The following is a 20,282-nucleotide window of genomic DNA, read 5'->3' as shown; positions in this document are numbered from 1 at the left end:
TCCTCCCTTAAAAGGAGGAGGAGAGAAGATTTAATTATAAATCAACTTGATGTTTTGTCTTGGTTTTGTTTTAATGTAGATTGAACCATATGAAATTGTTGCTATTTGATCATGTTTTTAACTTTGTATTGTATATTGGAGTATAGCTGATAACAATGTTGTGACAGTTTCAGGTACACGGCAAAAGGACCCAGTCATACATATACATGTATCCACTCTCCTCAAGCCATTTGGTCATTTTTGACTTACAAATACAGCAATTTCATGTTGTACAGCCTAAATTAAAATATAGAGCTTCTTAAAAAAAACAGATATTTTAAAACTAAAAATAAGAAAAGCCATAAGACATTTATTTTTCCATCCAGTGAGAGCAGAAGAATTTAACCCTAAATAAGTTTTACAGGGATCATGGGCCCCCCAAAATTTACATTATAATTATACCTTGTGAGTTCCTGTTTGTTATATTAATTACAGTTATTCACTTGATCAAGGTCGAGTATTATGGCCTACTTTCTACAGTCATAGATTTTTCATGTAGTAATTGCAGTTATTGGAAGGTAGTCTCAAAGATATGAACCATTTCTGGAAGTAATTTTCTCCTCCACAAAAAAAAAAAAAAAGGAAGGAAGAAAGGGAGGGAAGAAAATAAATTTTAAAACTTGTGTTAAAGTTTCCATATGACGATTAGTATACGTTAGGAAAATGCAATGCAAATGACAAAAACATCAACCCTAAATAGTTACTCAAAATTTCTCCCATGTCTCTGTGTGGTCCCATTAAGACTTTTGCAAACATAGTCAAGGAACTTCTGCAAGCCAAATTTTTATCCAAGACAGAGTAAAGGCTATAAAATCACCTTTTAAAAAACCACCTATAAAAACAAACCTGAAGCACTCTGAGCTTGCCATAAAAGATATGATGGTATAAACATTATGGAGGTCTTATTGATCCTCAATACCTAAACATAACATTGCTTTTAATAATAAATGAGAATGATATAAATATGCCATATACAAGCGCATTACCCTAAATAAAACCAGTAAATTGTGAGGCTTGATATAAAAGTGAAATATACTAATGGAACAATGTCTAGATTGTTCCCATCAAGAGTGAAGCATAACATTAAACCAGGCAAAATGAAAGGGGGAAATTAATTAAATTTTAGGAATATTATTTATCTTTCTTTTTACTATACATTTTATGGCTGCTTCCTAGGAGCCTTAAATATGAGGGCTGATGCATTGTTTTGAGGTCTGAGAAGGCTGTCTGAGGCGTGCAGCCAAACCCTGGTCTCTCAGGTTGTACTGTGAATGAGGTGAATCTCTTTCTCTAGCCTCCTTGTCTCGGCTGTCCCCTATCTCCATCCATCACTCATCTGAATTACTTTTCCCATGTAAAGTTCAGATCATGACATTTCCCTGGATAAAAATCTCCTGTCTCCTATCTGTCTGCTGAATAATACTCAAGCTCTCCAGTGAATTATAAGTCACTTGTCACCTACTGCTGTGCCTTGCCTCCTTCTCTTCTTGCCCTGCAGTCACTCCTGCCTTGGCCTTCGCTAAACACATTGCTCTGTGTTCACAGGATTCTCTCTGCCTGGGAAGCCCTTCTCCACCCCAGTCCCCATGTGCTAGGCGAACTTCTGAGACTCAATTCAAATATGACTTTCTCTATGGCTATTCCGCCCAAAACTCCCTTCCCCTCCACATCCCCACAGCATTTGCACACCATTAATCAACTGCTTTCCTCACTCAGAAGCATCGCTTTTTGTCTCATGATTCCATCTCTCCTGGTGGAATGTGAATTCCACAATGACAGTGTTGTGCATTAATCCTTCTATTTACAGAATACAGTTCAGAGTTTGTGCTTTGCCTAGCAAATAGGAGGCAAGTCATTTATGTTGGAAAAATGTAATTTCTGGAATTTTAAAATTTCTCTTTGTGTTAAAAATCATTATTGTAGTGACCACCATCTCTCACTCTGCCACTCAGCTTCATGAAGTCATTGAGCTAGAAGAGACTTGATTGTGGGGGCTCTCCCCTGCCAAGACACTGATGTACATTGTGTTTTTGTGGTTGTTCAGATGCTCAGTCGTGTCCAACTTATTGTGACCCCACGGACTGCAGCACGCCAGGCTACCCTGGTTGTCACCATCTCCCAGAGCTTGCTCAAACTCATGTCCATTGAGTCAGTGATGCCATCCAATGATCTCATCCTCTGTCATCCCCTTCTCCTCCTGCCTTCAACCTTTCCCAGCATCGGGGTCTTTTCTAATGAGTCAGCTCTTTGCATTAGGTGGCCAAAGTATTGGAACTTCAGCTTCAGCATCAGTCCTTCCAATGAATATTCAGGACTGATTTCCTTTAAGATTGACTGGTAAGATCTCCTTGCTGTCCAAGGAACTCTCAAGAGTCTTCTCCAATACCACAGTTCAAAAGCATCAATTCTTCAGCACTCAACTTTCTTAATGGTTCAACTCTCACGTTCATACATGACTACTGGAAAAACCATAGCTTTGACTAGATGGACCTTTGTTGACAAAGTAATGTCTCTCTTTTTTAATATGCTGTCTAGGTTGGTCATAGCTTTTCTTCCAAGGAGCAAGCATCTTTTAATTTCCTGGCTGCAGTCACCATCTGTCAGTGTTTCCATTGTTTTCCCTTCTATTTGCCATAAAGTGATGGGACCAGATGCCATGATCTTCCTTTTTTGAATGTTCAGTTTTAAGCCAGCATTTTATCTCTCCTTTTTCACCTTCATCAAAAGGCTCTTTAGTTCCTCCTCATTTTCTGCTGTAAGGGTGGTGTTATCTGCATATCTGAGGTTATTGATATTTCTCCCTGCAGTCTTGATTCCAGCTTTGCTTCATCTAGCATTTTGCATGATGTACTCTGCATATAAGTTAAATAAACAGAGTGCCAATATACAGCCTTGACATACTCCTTTCTCAATTTGGAACCAGTCTGTTGTTTTATGCCTGATTCTAGCTGTTGCTTCTTGACCTGCATAAGGGTTTCTCAGGAAGTAGATAAGGTGGTCTGGTATTCCCATCTCTTTTAGAATTTTCCACAATTTGTCGTGATCCACACAATCCAAGGCTTTTGCATAGTCAATGAAGCAGATATTTTTCTGGAATTCTCTTGCTTTTTCAATGATCCAGCGGATGTTGGCAATTTGATCTCTGGTTCCTCTGCCTTTTCTAAATCCAGCTTGAATATCTAGGAGTTCTTGGTTCATTCACATACTATTGACTCCTGGCCTGGAGAATTTTGAGCATTACTTTGCTATCATGTGAAATGAGTGCAATTGTGTGATAGTTTGAATATTCTTTGAACATTGTGTTTTAGGCTTTTCTTTTCAGGTGTTCAACACATGTAGCCCCATCCACCTCTGGTCTCAATTTCTCCCATAGTCTTCCCCCTCTTAACACCTTCTAGCCTCATATTTTTGAGTATGAGTCAATTTCATTGCATCACCTTCCATCAAGCAAGAGACCAACTAAAGACCTATCATATAACCAACTTTATTGTGTTTCTGAGAATTCATTTCATTTACCTGTGAGCCAGTCCTGTTCATTTGCCTCTCCGTAGAGACAAAGGTTAAGCCCAGTTTCAGTTAACATGGTCTCAGAATGGTTTGTGTTGACAGTTAACTTGAATTCATACTCTAATTAATTACAGTAGAAGCATGTTGTAAGGCAGGGCTTTTGCACTGTAGTTTTGTCAAAGAAAACATGAAATGACCAGACCCAAAGACTGAGGACTTACTATGTAAAGCAGTTGTACATCCTGCAAACACACAGAAAACTTTATGGTGCTTCCCTGTCATTATTCCCCTAAAGAGGCCATTGATTAGATAGTATTAACTGTTGAATGAAAGCCCAGAAACTAAACTCATGCTGGGCATTACAGTTTAGGCACTGGTGTTATAACTCTAACTTAACAATACAAGGTAACAGTAGAATTCTAAAGGAGGAGATAATTCCATTCCTTCATAACTCCTTGATGTAGTATATATAACTACTTTAAACATTTCTCTTTCTTAAACTCTCTTGTCATTCTTTTGTGACTTTTTATGAGAAAAAAATAGTAATTTTTGTGATTTTTAACAGCATCATTCCTTCCCTATTCCTCACATTCACTTCCCTTCTTGCTCTACTCTTAAAAGAAAGGAAGCCATTTGGATAATTCATTTTAATTCAGCAGATGTTTACAAAGTATCTTATTGATCAAGTGTATAGCAATATAAATAGCAAACTCTAAAACTTTGTCCCTAATCCTGAAAAACTTCCAACTTAAAGTCAAGGCCTATATTTGGAAAACTGCAATGCGTGACTGTTTGCTAAGTCACTTCAGTCATGTCCAACTCTTTGTGACCCCATGGACTGTAGCCCACCAGGCTCCTCTGTCCATGGAATTTCCCAGGCAAGAATACTGGAATGGGTTTCCATTTCCTTCTCCAGGGATCTTCCCACCCAGGGATTGAACCTGCATCTCTTATGTCTACCTGCATTGGCAGGTGAGTTCCTTACTGCTAGCAGCACCTGGGAAGCAATCCATGACAGTGTGACATAAATATAACAGGCATGAATGAAGCAGAACAATGAATTGATCTTTATAAGCAGGTAATTCACAATTTGAATAAAATAATATTTTCCAAGCTATGTTGTTTGAGATGTGGAACATGTTCCACATAAAAAATAAATTCCCTTAATTAAGAATAAAGTACATCAGGTCTTCCAAATTGTGATTCACAACACATGTTTTCATATTAAAGACTCTGAGAGCACTTTCAGAATAATCCACTTTTGTCAGTGCAGAGGAATTCAGGAGTAAGGGAAAGCCTTGCTCTTTTATGTTATTTGAAATTTGTGGCCTTTTTCACTTGCAACAGAGGGAGGCAGACAGACAGAGACAGAAAAACTGTTAAACTTTGTTTTAATGACTGCTTTCTGAAAGTATGTGATTATGGACTTTTAAAAAAATTATACCTAGCAACTTAGAAAGTTAGTATTCCCAGTTTGGGGTTTATCTGAATCATGAATGTAAATTTTAATGTGAAGTGGGAGGTCCTAAGTGTTCCTCTTACTCATGTAGCAGGATTCTCAGCCAGTTGTGTGCCTCGTTTATGCTATAGTGAATCAGCTTGCAATTATAACTACTTAATCAAGAAGTTCAAACTGTATCTCCCCAGGAGCTAAATGTGTCCCTGACAGTTGTCTCTGAAAAGTAACTGTTCCTCTATTGTTACTCATCCCTCATTCTGTAAGAGTTTATTGCTGGGGTTTACCTGGCAGTCCAGTGGTTAAAACTTCACCTTCCAATGCAGGGGGTGTGGGTTTGATCCCTTGGTGAGGACCTAAGATCTCCCATACCTAGCAGCCAAAAAAGAACCTCATAGAAAACAGGACAATGTTGTAACAGATTCCATAAGACTTTTAAAATGGTCCATATCAAAAATCTTTTTAAAAAAGAATCTAATTTTACTGTCTTCACCCACTTATCTTATACTGATGCCATAGGCTGCTCTTCCCATTCTCCCTTAAAGAAGGCCCACAGCTAACCCAGTTGTGCCTTTTAGCTGCCGTCTCTGCCTACTTCTTTTTCATTTAGTAAGAATGCCTAGAATCGCTCTCTCTTTACTACTCCTCTCCAGTTCTCTGCTTAGCTCCATCCTCTGGGAGGGTCTGTATTGGACCATTCCAATACAATTGGCTGCTTCAAGTCAAACAGGATGATTGTTGGTTTTTTATCTTTTTCTTCAATTTCTGCAATGATTTAAATGTCTTTAATGATCATCCTTGACAGATCTTCCAGGCTCAAGACTGCTTTGCTGTCTCCCATTCTACTTTTATAACTAGCTGTCTGTTCTTGACCTGGGCAGCTTGTTTAGGAAGCTGGATCCTCCTTCCCTGAGGGCTGATCTGTGAGACAATAAATGTGCTTGTGATTCTCTCTTCTATTCATTCCCTCACCATGTGTGTTCATCACTTTTTCTCTCATTATTTAATTTTCGTATTTATTTGACTTGGTTATATATGAACCTATACCCATTATGCTAGTACAGATCTGTTTCACCTGCATTAAGTTTATAAACTAAGCTGGAATTTAAATCACTCCTGTTAAAGTGAGTCTCACACAAAGCATTACATACATTTAGTGATGTGACTATTTTCCTGTGATTAAAATTAATAAATGGCACCCTTTTCTGAGGAAAACACAGCAGAAACCTGATTCTATCTCATTCCTAAGAAAATAAGAACCCCCGTATCATCCAGAGACCTACACTGAATGTCATTCTCCTGAGATGTGAGTTCCCACTGCCCACTCTACTAATTTCCCACGCTTCTCCATAGCTCTCTTTTTCTGCTTATCATTATTTCCCTCCTATCTCAGTTTTCTACTTGCCTATGTGAAGTGGTACACTCATCTAGGAAGAATGCATGAGGGTCAACTGTGAGCAAAGCAAAATAGTGGTCCAGGATAAGAGAATACCAACAGCTATGACGCAGTCCTGCTCTTTACCCCGCCTGCCCCTTCTGAACTTTAATGTGGTTGAGAGATAAATCATGTGTACAAAAGCTGAGAAGAACGCAGTGCTCACAGGAGCAGCACAGACAAGTTTGCTTCCGAGTTTGGAGACAGGGAAGATCACTATGGACTCTCTTGGCAACTAGGTGGACAAAGTTGCATAGAAAGTGAAACTTGAATCTTACCAAATGGGTAGGACTTAGCTTAGTTGCAAGGATACAGAAGGGCCTTTGGTCTGGGTAGAGTCCGAAAGATGAGGATGACGAGAGAAGGTAGGGCCAGATGGTTGGGTGGCTGAAACTCAGTGGGGGAAAACTGAATTTTAACCTATAGGCCTAGTATTTCAAGAAGCAGCTTGAAGTTGTATCTATTTTCTATTTTAATTAGAATTACAGTTCTCTTTTAAAGTATATTTCGAAGTCATTGATGTAGGCAATGAAGAGTTATTGGAGTTTTTGAATAACGAAGGCATGTGATAAAAGCAGACTCTTAACACAGTTCGTCTACCGTCACTATGTAGAAGGATCTGAAGACAGTGGAAATGGAGGGAAGGAGGTCAGCAGTGTAGAGCCCACGACTGCCATGGTCCAGGTTCAGGGCAGTCAGCGATGTCTGGCCTGGGCTGAAGAAAGAATGCAGAAGTGTAGATAATAACGGCCCTAGATCCAGTCCCCCAGACGCAAACTCTGAGAGCAGGAGTCAAGTGACAGCAGTTTACAAAGGAAGTGCTTCCGAAAGAAAATAGGAAGGGATTTGGGGGAGCAAAACAGAGCAGCCGTGGAGGGCAAGCAAGCATGTGGCCTCAGGTGAAGCTGAGGCCTCAGCTGGGTCTGGAAGGGGCCCCAGGTTAAGTCAAGGGGCCAATCCTGCATTGCCAGCACTCAGGCCTTGCCCGTGGAGCAGAGCAAGGGATGAGGAGGGAGAAAACTCCAGATACTGCTGCCTCTTGGGACCTTCAGGGCAAAGCAGCTCCAGCAGTCCAAGGACAGTCACCTGATGAAAGTCTCGGGTACAGCTGTGAGAAGCAAAGTGTCCACAAAGGGTGAGGGAATGAGTCGTTACAAGTTCTCTTATATCCCAACATTTACAGAAGAATGAGCTTATAAAAGTGAGATATATGTTAAGTAGACAGAGAGATCAAGAGACAGATATGATAGATATAAGACATAAAACATTGATATCTGACTTACCAAGCTGTTTTCCCAATTTTCCCCAATAATACAATAGTTCATAGTATGTTCTCTAAGATATGAAAAGTATGTTGTAAATGTTAAGTGTTACATCATAAAGCAGCCTTATTTAGTTGGCATGATTTCCTTCTCTTCTCACGTGAACTCCTCCCCATGTGCAAAGGAGATGCCATCTTTTTCCTGAGGAGTTAGCACCTTATCACCAGAATTTGACTGAAGGGAGCAAGCACACTCACTGTTAAAAAGTACTAGGATTGTTGGGCAGTGCTGTGTGCAACCTCATTTGAGATTCATGAGCAAAACTTTAAAGTGAAACCAGTCTACGAGGTATGTGGTTTCTGACTAACAGCATTCAGTGTCACAGGGTCACTCATAGAGGAGATATTTGGACTTAACCACAGTTGGAAGTCAGCCAAATTAGTTAATGCAGGGGGCAAAAGGCTAAAGGAGATAAATGTTTGCAAGTAAATGATTATGGTGATGGATCATGGAATCTAGGTTGGATACAAAAATAAAGTAACATATATGAATTAATTGGAAGTCTTAATGTGGTCAAGGAATTGATGAATTAGATATGCTAGGTAAATGAGCCAAAGTTAATGGTCAGAGAGAAGAACACTTGACATTGAGATTGAGGTGCTGCAATTTTTCCAGATGAGAAGGTCAAGGCGAAGACCTTAGAAGCAGATGACAGGTGAGCTAGAGGAAAAGATTACTAAAGCCAAGGAAGTTAAATAAATAAGAGACCAGGGTGTTTGATAGAGTCATCCAAGTAGTAAAATATCTAAGAATAATAACAGGAGTGACAGTTTTCAAAGTTCTTTGGTCTCCTGCTTAATCAAATCTAAACAAAGAGAAATAAAAACAAAACCAACTCTGTAAGATGCCCTGAATGGATGAGCAATTAACTTCTACAGCAACACAGCACTTCCCAACTAAATCCTAGTACTTTTCAATAACTTCTGTTCATCATGGGACTGTAAATTAGGCACAATGATTATATCTAAATAACAAAATAATTTTACTTACACTGAGCATTTAGACACACAAAGACAATGGCAAAGCTACATGGTTTTCCTTAATAATTATTCAGTATTTTCCTGGATTCCTGGTTAAAAGCTGTTAGGGTCATTGGGAAAGTAATTTAAAGTCTATTCAAAGGCTGGTGGCTCAGTGGTAAAGAACCCACCTGCCAATATAGGAGACGTGGGTTCCATCCCTGATCCAGGATGATTCCACATACAGCAGAGTAACTAGCCCCATGTTCCACATCTGCTGAGGCTGTGCCCTGGAGCCTGTGTTCCTCACCAGGAGAAGCCACCACTGTGAGAAGCCCGCACACCCCCACCTAGCACAGCTAGAGGAAAGCCCTTGCAGCAATGAAGACCCAGCACAGTCAAAAATTTTAAAAAAAAATTATTTTCAGAAAAAGACAGTCCTTTGGGTAAAGAATTATCTGAGTCCCTAATTTGTGGGTAGGAAGGTTAAACAAAGAGTAACTTCAGGCACAGTTCTTGATATAGGTTAGTTTATTGGTTCACACTAACCTTCAAAGGAGGGTGCAGAAAAGGGATTAAGAAAATGGGCAAGGGGAAGTGAATCAGTTGCACTTAACCTTCAAAGTCTTTTTAGTTCACGGTGGCTTTGCAGTTAACTGCTTGCATTACCCACCTGTGGGAAAGAAGGAATGAAAGGAGTATGGCAGTAAGAGAGAGAGAAGACAGAGAACGAGAAAGGGAAGGGCTAATTTAGGAGCCAGGAAGCTATAGCTGAGCTACTTGAAACTGGAAGCACACATGTCCTTGCCAAAAGCATCCCTGATCATTCGTCCAACTTCATCTCGCTCCCCTCTTTCCTCCTAGCTTGGTCCAGACTCATTGACTTCATTTCTGTTCTCAGAGCATCTACCTCTTTGCCATCTCAGTTTCTTCCCAGGCACAGTTCCTTTAGTGCGGACCCCATCCACGCTCACAATTGCCATCCAGGACGGGCCTCCACCCTCCTAGCATATATCTTTTAAGTCTCAAATATCACTTCTGAAAGGGCTTCCCTGAGCCCCCCTTTTGAATTATGCTTCTAGGTTATACTTGCCAGTAATAGCTTTTCTGTTAGTACAGCCTTTTTCACAGTTTGCAGGTGAAGCTGTGTTTGAATAATTCTTGTGTTTAATCTCTCTCCCTCTAGTTTAGAAGCTCCATGAAGGCAGAGACCATGTCAGTTTCATGTTCTATCTCGAAGCCTGCCAGAATCATTCAGTAAACACTGTTGAAGAGAGAAACCAATCATTTGAGAGGTTTAATAAAGCACTCTCATTTGTGTCCTTTGGGATATGAATGTTCACAAATGGCAATGCTTATTGCTGTCAAAGTAGAAGGATTTATGTACCGGTAGAGTTTTAAACCCTTCGGAAAGACTAACTTGTATTATTACATCTGATCCATGTGTTTAAACTGTAGACAATTAAAACAGAAGTCAGCTAGATGGATAACACAGTGACTTGGTATTTCAGGTTGGAATTGTACAGTATGGAGAAAATGTAACTCATGAGTTCAACCTCAATAAGTACTCATCGACAGAAGAGGTGCTTCTTGCAGCGAAAGAAATAGTCCAGAGAGGTGGCCGGCAGACCATGACAGCCCTCGGAATAGACACAGCAAGGTATGTGCGTTCAGACACTCAGTTGTGTCCAACTATTTGCTGACTGTAGCCTGCCAGGCTCCTCCGTCTGTGGGATTCTCCAGGCAAGAATACTGGAGTGGGGTGCCATTTCCTTCTCCAGGGGACCTTCCCAACCAGATCTCAGGGATTGAACCCTAGTCTCAGGTCTCCTGCATTGCAGGCGGATTCTTTACCACTAGCACCACCTGGCAATGGCACCCCACTCCAGTACTCTTGCCTGGAAAATCCCATGGGTGGAGGAGCCCAGTAGGCTGCAGTCCATGGGGTCACTAAGAGTCAGGCACGACTGAGCAACTTCACTTTCACTTTTCACTTTTCACTTTCATGCATTGGAGAAGGAAATGGCAACCCACTCCAGTGTTCTTGCCTGGAGAATCCCAGGGATGCGGGCGCCTGGTGGGTTGCCGTCTATGGGGTTGCACAGAGTCATACACGACTGAAGCAACTTAGCAGCAGCAGAAGCAACACAGATTTAAATTTACAAATGTAGGGTTGTTGAAGCTCTCAAATGAGAGTTTTTAAGAAGGCAAATTAAACGTCTTATTTGAAACATTTTCAGTAAGGTTGAAAAGGGGAAAGGATTTCATCATTGGTACCCTCTCTTTTCCTTCCTCACTTCCCCCAAATTCCCTCTAATTGACATTCCTCCTTTCCTCCCTCTGCAGTCTCCTCCATGGAGCACGCATAATCCATTCTGGCTGAGTTGCATTCTACAAGAATCTACAGAACTGTCCTTTCCTTACAGTGCAGAGCATCCTCTTTTCTGTATTTTTTCTGATCCCACTCAGCTCTTTTGCTTATTCCTCCCCCTTAATCACCATGAAAGCTTCTGAACAAAAACTAAACAGTACCAAAATCACAGGAAATCTAATGAGCAGTATGACTAATGTTAAGGATCCTTCTCTTAAGAGCCTTCAACTTCTGGACTCTCACCTGCCTCTGAAAAACCCATCCTCTCATTCTACCTGCCAGTTAAGATCCATGTTCTAAGAGGGCTAAAATGGTTAATATGGATACTCCAAAGAATGGATTTGATCTTCAAAAATTTTAAATTTCATGTTCCACTTCCCACTCATAAATGGTACAAAAGCATGTGGTTATAGTTAATATGGGGCTCGTGAGAAAAATAACCACAAACAGATGGGGTAATTTTACATTTACCTGCCCATAGGATCACCAGTTTGCATGCACAGAAGTGCACTTGTTTAGGTGTGCTGAGTGCGCATTCTTAAATAATTGACTAAATGTGGCTGTACATTCAAAGTAAATCAAACTGTTCTTTGAAACTCTGAGCCTGTAGGGAGTTGTGTCCTCCAAAGGAAACCACTTAAGAATGAATAATCATCTTTGAAAACTCACTGACAAATATTCCGACTGCATTTGCTCCTGCATAAATACCACTCTAAATACCATGTCCCTATATGGCTTTTGCCTCTGCGTTTTCACAGAGGGTCTAGCTGTGGGACATAGTTTACTGAGTTTTGTATATAAATAAAACTCCATAATGATATTGCTAAGTACTCTTCTTATACATTAGTTTTGCATGTTTAATTGTTCTTTATTCCTTTCAGGCAGGATCAGTTCAAACAGTATTTCTAAATATTTAGAATCCTTACATCCATTTTCAGTGTTTCCTAGTTAAACATATTTTTGTGTCCCCTTATCCCTACCCCAAATTGTCTTTCTTTCCGTTGCTTCACATTATTTACTCATAAAGCCTGGATTCTCCTGTCCCAAAGAAAGGGATTCTCTTGGGGTATATTAATGTATAAAACCATGCAGACTGTTCAATGCTTGCTTTAAAGAGAGAATAATGGATTGTGGTAAATGGGGGTGAAACACAATTTGCAGGAGATATTTGAAACATAAAGGGTATACACATGAGCTCTGCCACTGCTACCCATAGAAAGCCAGTCCTGGTTTCAGAGCTACCAGATTTTCTTTAAGGAACGTCTTTCATCATCACCTTCAGCTGATGTTCATTCAGTTATAGCCTTGATCTTCAAGAGAGTCAGGAGACTTTGGAAATCTTCTAAGATAATGGTCCCCAGCCTTTCCAGCACCAGGCACTGGTTTTATGGAAAACAATTTTCCACAGACTGGGCAGGAGGAAGATGGTTTCAGGGTCACTCAAGTGCATTACATTTATTGTGCACCTTATTTCTGTTATTATTATATTAGCTCAACCTTGTATCATCAAGCATTTGATCCTGGAGGCTGGGGACACCTGCTGAAAAGGAATCAGAATTGTAAACAGGATTGATATCTCATCATATCCATGTCCACATTTCATTTAAAGACTAGACTTTAACATCTATTTTTCACCTTTATACATAGAAAGAAGTAAAAAATCTGTTTGTCTGGGATAGAGGGCAGAGATACACAGTTCCCTAGTGGTCAATATTAAAAAAAAAAAAAAAAGCTTCTTTTTCTGTTTTGAAAATTGTAGGAAAAATTGAAAATTAAAAAAAAATAGTACAACAAAATTGTATGTACACATCAAACAAAATCAACAGTTCTTAACATCTTGTCATATTTGCTGTAAGTCCTTTTAAAGGGAAAACAAGACAGATGACATTGTTTTGCTCGCATCACCAGAATCCTCTCTCCCTCCTCACAAGATACCTGCTACTGTACATTTACTGTATATCTGCAGTAGAACTAATGTTTACCGTGGCAAACCATTGGGAGGTTAAAACCAGAGGTGTTTCTTTGATGTATTCCAAATTGCAGCTGTTTGTCCTCGTGACCAAAGTGAAATATTTATCTTTCTTTTGTTTCTTATTTTCTTTTGACCAAAGTAAAATATTTAAATAGACTATTCAGTACAATGATTGGTACATTTTATACCAAAATCTAAAAAAGTATTATATGAAATCCATTCATTGTTTTAGTCCCAAGTAAAGTGTACTCTTCTTGTGCAAGACTCCAGAGGGGAATGTGAAGTGAGTAAAAGAAATTAATAAAGGGAAAGTGTGCCTCCTTGTGTGTGTGTGCACACGCAGAAGATACAAAGCAAACAAAAATTGTCAGTTTCCCCTATCTTCCATCACTTTCCATAAATACTTGTTGAATTAAATCAAAATTCCTTTTTTGAAGTTAGCGCAACATTTCCTTTCTCTGCATACCACCTCCTCCTACCTCATCCCCAGCAGCCTTTGTCCTCAAACTTAATTCAGACCAAACCTTTCATAGCTCGCCAAACCCTCTTTGCCCCATGAACCCAACTCTGTCACTGACTCAGACCACTTCCATCTGCAGTCTAATTCCTAATTACCCCATATCCAAGTGCACTCTCAAGCACTCATAGCCATGCAGATACTCCGTTTTCTTCCACACCCACTCTGTAGCTCAGAAGATGGCCACAGTCTTCCGTGAATGTCAGACTAGGTGTGGGAAGTGAGAGCTAAAGCAAAAGCTTCTGCCAAAAGCAGACAGAAAGAGGACTGTCAAGTGAGACAAGGAGTGTTTACAGAAAAAAGTGGGGCTGGGAGAGTATTTCAGATCTGACCTTCTCTAAACCTTCTGTATGCTCCAGTCAACACCTTCCCTTTGAAATTTCCAAAGAATGAAGGACTGCTGCCTTTTGGATAAACAAAATATCCCACAAGGGATAAATGGTGATTAGCAAAATGGTAACCTCTCCATCATCTGGAATAAATCTCAACCTATTACAAACAATGAGCATCATGGCTCCTGGCTTGAACAATGGGAGTCAATGTTAATGGGCTCCCTGGAGCTGGTAGTGTTTCCATTTTGTTGATCACTGTGCCTAAACTTGGGCTGATGTTTGAATTGCTCCTCTTTTGTCTGTGATTATTTCAGGAAAGAGGCTTTCACTGAAGCCCGGGGTGCCCGAAGAGGGGTTAAAAAAGTCATGGTGATTGTGACGGATGGCGAGTCCCATGACAACCACCGGCTGAATAAGGTCATCCAGGACTGTGAGGATGAAAGCATTCAGCGGTTTTCCATAGCTGTAAGTACGGGGCTAGAGATGGCTTTCGGGCTCTGGTGTGTGCATATCTTGATTATTTTATGAGAGTTATGCAAGCAAGGTTGGAAAACAGAAGTGTCTCCATTTGGAAGTAAACTCTGTGGAGGCAGGATTAGGACTTGCCCCTTTTGTGTCTTCAACATAGTGTCCGACGACTGGAGACTCAGCAAACAATCACTGCAAGAAAGGAAGGGAGAAAATGAGGAGGGCTGAGGAGGGAGAAGGGAGAAAATGCATAAGAAGAAGCAAGCGAGGGAGGGAGAGAGAAAGAAAGTGACAGAAATAGGGAGGGGAAAGAGGAAGAGAAAGGGAAAAGATGGAGGGATGGATGGAGAACATATGCCTTCAGCCTTGGGGGAGGGGGGTTTCTTAAATTGATTTTTTTTTAATAGAGAATGAAAGATTTCAGAACTCTAAAAGTTCAACCAAAATTGCTTTTCAAAAAAATCCTTTTTATTTATAGTTCAGTTCATTCAGTTCAGTGGCTCAGTCGTGTCCAACTCTTTGTGACCCCGTGGACAGCAGCATGCCAGCCTTTCCTGCCCATCACCAACTCCCAGTAACAGCTATTACCCACAATTTGTTTTTGAGCATTTAGTCAGTGATACTTCCCTTTTTCCTTTCAAAAGTGTGAACAGTGAAAGACACCCCAGCCAACTGTAGGTAGGGAAGAAAGAGAGATTCATCCTTGATGAAGCCCCAGAACACACAATTGAGTCACTGCTTCCCTGAAGCAAGGTGCCTATTTCTTATTTTATAACCAAGGTGATAGGTTATAAACAGTTGCAACATTTTCTTTTTCATGTAGGGTATAAGATTAAAAAAAAAATACAACATTCCATCATTTCTCACTCCTCTTGTTGTTACTTCTTTAAGTTATCATTTGCCAATTATTATTCAACCCATCATTACCTCTCCTGCTACTACTGCTGTAGCCACGCGTTCCAGGAAACAGACTCACTCAGGACAATGCAGACAGTGGAGTGCAGTCTATTACACCGGCGGGCCCAAGACAGAGTCTCCTCTTAGCCAAGGACCCCAGCCAGTTTTTGTGAAAACCTTATATACCCTAAGTGTACGTGCCCAAACCCACCTCCCCAGATTCCCTGAAACTAGTCTGAACAAAGGAAGGGAAAGATAGAATCAAAGTTAACCCGTGATTCATACGCTTTAAGCCTAGGTAGTTAACAGTGGACAATTATCAATAGGCCTGTGGTCATACCCCAATAAGCATAATAGAATTTATGATTCTATTTGGTTACACAGATAATTAGGGTATTCTTTTAGGCAATGGAGAGTCTAGGTATGAGCCCTGGGGTTCCATCCAGGGGGCCTGGTTTTCCAGTTGGTATGTCATTTCCATAGATCCTGGGCCTATAGCTCAAAGTCCACAGTCCAGCCCAATATGGAGTCCTGCTTTCAAGATGGAGCCTGTTCTGTCTGTTTCCTCCTTCATTCCCCCCTCTTGATGCTCTTAACTCATAGTATGAGCATCATTCATAGGGATATATTGCACCCTGACTCTCTGACTGCCAATTTGGGAGAATGACACCAACCTCTGGGTTACAAACTTCATAATACATTATAAAATGCAGGATCCACAAAGCAGAACTATCAAGGCAACTCTAACAATGGTAAATATGGTTTTCCACTAATCACCCTTCACCCAAAATCAGACCGAAGTCCAAAAAGAAAGATCATCATCAGACGTAGCTTTTACCTGACCTTTCATGTCATCTAGGGTGGCTGATATATTGCCAGATAAAGCAGGAATAAATACACAACGTTCAACATTAACTATAGCACAGGTCCCTCCTTGTGCTGAAACTGTGGTTAGTCTCAGGATGATACCGGCAAGTCCTTGTCGCAGCAGTTAATTGTAGCTTCACCCCTTTTTCTTCTTTAAGATGATCTCGGTTTCATGGAAACCAGTGGGGTCCTTTTGCGTAGTCCACTCGGAGTCCTCCAGATCTGCGTGGTATGCTCTCTTCACACTCCTGTGGAGGATCCAGGGAGTGACACCTGCGACTTTAACTGCCGTGGGAGTGGTTAGAACAGTATATGGACCCTTTCAATGTGGGGCCAAGGAGTCATGTTTCCAGTCCTTGACCCACACCTGATCCCCAGGCACAAATTCGTGAATCTGTTCCCCAAGGGCACCCTTTCTTGTACAAACACCCTTTCTTGTACAAACTTAGTTACCCAATTTATTACCTTACCCAGTTCCATCTGCTGTGAAATCCCATCTCCCCTTACCTGAGGCAAATTTGTTGACCTCTGTTTTATTATGGGAGGGGGCCTCCCATACACAATTTTGTTTGGAGAATAGCCTTGGGACCATGGGGTCATCCTGAGTCTGAGCAGAGCCGTCAGAAGCAAGTCCACCCAGGAGCAGTCAGTCTCTATGATCCACTTGGAGAGTCTCTTTAAGTGTCCGGTTGGTTCATTCCACCATCTCAGAACTCTGGGCCTATATGCAGTGTGCAGTTTTTATTTGATGTTTACAGTTTTGCTTGCTTGCTTCTTGTACTAAATCAGCTATGAAAGCAAGGCCATTGTCTGACCCAGTGCTGGTAGGAAATCCAAATCTGGGAACTATTTCCCTAAGCAGGCACCAGGCTACTTCTGATGCTCTTTCAGTCCAGGTAGGAAAAGCTTCTACCCATCCCGAGAACATACATACCATGACCAGCAGGTAACAGTAGCGGCGGTGAGGTTTCATTTCAGTGAAGTCCACTCCCAGGTGTTCTAAAGGCAGCGTGCCTTTCAGCTGAATCTCCGGAGGTTTTTGTCTGTGCCGAGAGGCAGCATTAACCTGTGAGCAGGCAGCATGGCCTAGGTGGGTCACTTGGTGTGTGTGGCTTACTAGAGTGTGTGCCAGCTCTTCTGGTACCAATAATTCTGCTTTGGCCAACCTAACAGCCATTGTCCTTATTTTATCACACTAGTGTCATCAGTATATAAGACCCAATTAGGGTCTGGAACCTTGTGTCCTTCTTTAAGACAAACCCCAGATACCTTACCTCCTCCTTGCAGATCTGTGCCTTCTTCTTCGACCCCCGGTAACCTGCTTCCATCAGCAGCTGGAGCAGTGTTTTTGTCCCTTCCCAGCATTTTTTCTTGGTCTTGGCAGCCAGCAGCAGGTCATCCAAGTATCGTAGGAGCCAACATCTGTACTTTTCCAGGTAGAATGAGTCCACCAAGAAGCCAAGGCTTTCCCAAAGATGGTTGGGAAATTCTTAAACCCTTGTGGGGGAGTCCAGGTGAGCTGTTGCTTGGTGCCCCCGACTGGATCTTCCCATTCAAAGGCAAAGATGGGCTGTGATGCTGGGGTGAGGCATACGCAGAAGAAGGCATCCTTGAGATCTAGGCGAGTATATACTTTAGTCCTCGGCAGGAGGAGGCTAAGTAAGGTATAGGGGTTTGGAACAGTGGGGTGTAAAGTCACAGTAGCCTGGTTGACTAGCCTGAGATCAGGCCTATAGTCCTGTCCTCCTTCCTTTTTGACTGGCAGGATTGGCATATTCCAAGCCGACTGGCACTCTACCAGAATGCCTGCTTGTTTCAATCTATTGATGTGGGGTAGTATGTCAGCCTGGGCCTCTGTTTAGCCAGCCTGGTTGGGGGTAGGGGGGTATCTTCCACCCAGACCTCAGGGAATAATTGAGTTAACTCTCTCTCATGCTCTTCCAGCCCACCTGGTTCTTCCTTCGGAGGCTCATGCAACCTCCACTTATCTTGGGGGTTATTGAAAGAAAGAGCAAATAAATCATAGTGTCCATCCAGAAGGTGGGCCTCTCCTCCAGGGAGAAAGTCACTTGTGCTCCTAGTATGGAGAGCAAGTCTCTTTCCCAACAGGGGTACTGGGCACTCAAGAATGTTTGGTACCCCACTTTGAAGTTTACCATGGGCTCTCGGGGACCTAATATCTCTGAGCCCCGACAACCCTATTTAATTTCCAAGCCAGCAAGCCCCACAACTGCGGGATCTTCCTTCTCCTTCCTTGCCTTAGAGCATTCATTCTTCCAGTGGCCAAAACCTCGGCACCAGGCACACTGGTTTGGCTGTAACAGGGCCCGGGGCCTCTGTTGGGACCGGTTGAAGGACTGTCCTGTCCCTGGGGCAGAGGAGGTTTTCTGGAGGGCCCAGGATAGACCTTCCCAGAGCAGCAGCTAGCATTGTAAGTCTCTTGGTCTGTTCACTTTCGTTCCCTCCAGCTCTCTGGCAGAGCGAAGTCTGTGCTTAATTCCAACATCTCCCTCCCCTTCTTATCAGTAACTCACTGGGAGAGGCAGGTATAGCTTGGGTGGTTCGGCTGGAGCTGGATCCTGGAAGTGTAGGCCAGAGGCTTCTGTCACCGGGATCAGAGCCTCCCGAGGTGGCAGCTCTACGACCTCGGGAAGAGCTGGCGGAGGAGCAGCGGCTGCTGCAGGAACTTCACCTGACCCTGGATTGGGCATTAAGACGGCCTCCGGTCCTGGTGGAGCACTGAGGCAGGAGCGTCATTATCCAATATGGGGGAGGGGTCAGGTCAGCACTGTCCAAATCCTGTAGAATTTACTTTTTTATCATCAGTCAATTTTTGTGCCATTAATATTTTTGCCCTTCCCTTCTGGATACAGAACCTCGTCCGAGTAGGAGCATCTTGAGCTAACCCTAGCCATGAGTCAGTGTATGGATATTGATCCGGGTGTCCTGGCTCTCCTGTGACTACTGTATAGACTGCTTCCACTGTTTGTTAAGTTCATGGTGTCCTCTGGTGGCCATCCTACTCCTACAGGGGGCTTTGACCTCCCAGAGTCTGTGGAGACAGTTAGGCTTCATCGTCACCCCATAGTCTCCTCCAAATCCCTTCTTTAAATTTTTAATCATGCACTCCAATACAGTTGCCGTAAATTCACTTCCTCCCATCTTGCTTACCTTCTTGGACCTTCTTCTACTTTTCCTTTTCATTCTGACTACAAAGTTCTTGGTACCCTATGTACTTCTGTTATTTCTATTCAATGAAACATTTATATTGTCATTCCGCCTCCTTCCTAATTGGGGTGAGAAGAGCCTTACCTGCCAGATCCCAGAGGGAGAAGGGGGATCGGTGTGTCTTCACCGGCCAGTTGTCACGGCCGAACCAGAACACCACGTGGTCCAAGACTGTTTCTCCCTTAACTTTTAAAGTCCGTTCTGCCTCGGTGGGTTTGATCAGGTGCGGATAAAAACACAGATGGGTTAAATATCCCACATCCCAAGCCATCTTCAGAAAAGCCAGTTCATACTCACTTATGTGTCCCCTGCCTTCTAGCCTGACAATTCCGAGGCGGTCAAGAGTTTCACACAGATGGGACACCTCCTTGGGAAGGGCAGAATATGTGCACACAAAGACCAAGTTTCTTCTCCTAACAATCCCCTGGTGATTGCTTGGTAATAATTTTCCCTCAGATGGCATGGACACCACCTCCTAAATGACATTCACAAATTTCCTTCCTAAGCCTTAACACACTCATCAACCTGTGTACCAAGCAATTGCTGCCTGTCTATTCCAGGCTCCTGTGGGTCCCCACTCCTTCTAGTCCCTCCCAGGGGGGTGATCAGAACCCCTCTTCCACCCTGACAGGTGGGTTCCTCCTCACCTGACCGCTCAGTCCCCTTGCTGCCGTTCTGCTGCTACTGCTGCCGCCAAGTCGCTTCAGTCATGTCTGACTCTGTGTGACCCCAGAGACAGCAGCCCATCAGGCTCCCCTGTCCCTGGGATTCTCCAGGCAAGAACACTGGAGTGGGTTGCCATTTCCTTCTCCAATGCATGAAAAGTGAAAGTGGATTTGCTCAGTCGTGTCTGACTCTTAGCGACCCCATGGCCTGCAGCCCACCAGGCTCCTCCATCCATGGGATTTTCCA

General features: G+C 42.4%; 1 protein-coding gene across 1 annotated transcript in view; it reads left to right on the top strand.

Annotated features, from left to right (window-relative positions):
• Positions 1-20,282, top strand: part of ITGA1 (integrin subunit alpha 1) — a 172,144-nt gene that overhangs the window by 80,557 nt on the left and 71,305 nt on the right. The window contains exons 7-8 of the mRNA XM_018065522.1: positions 10,230-10,378; positions 14,225-14,375. Of these exons, the coding sequence (XP_017921011.1) occupies positions 10,230-10,378; positions 14,225-14,375 (300 nt within the window). The remainder of the gene's footprint in view (positions 1-10,229; positions 10,379-14,224; positions 14,376-20,282) is intronic.

Source organism: Capra hircus, chromosome 20 (assembly GCF_001704415.2).
Source record: "Capra hircus breed San Clemente chromosome 20, ASM170441v1, whole genome shotgun sequence".
Lineage (NCBI taxonomy): Eukaryota > Metazoa > Chordata > Mammalia > Artiodactyla > Bovidae > Capra > Capra hircus.
This window is presented reverse-complemented; position numbering and strand designations above follow the sequence as displayed.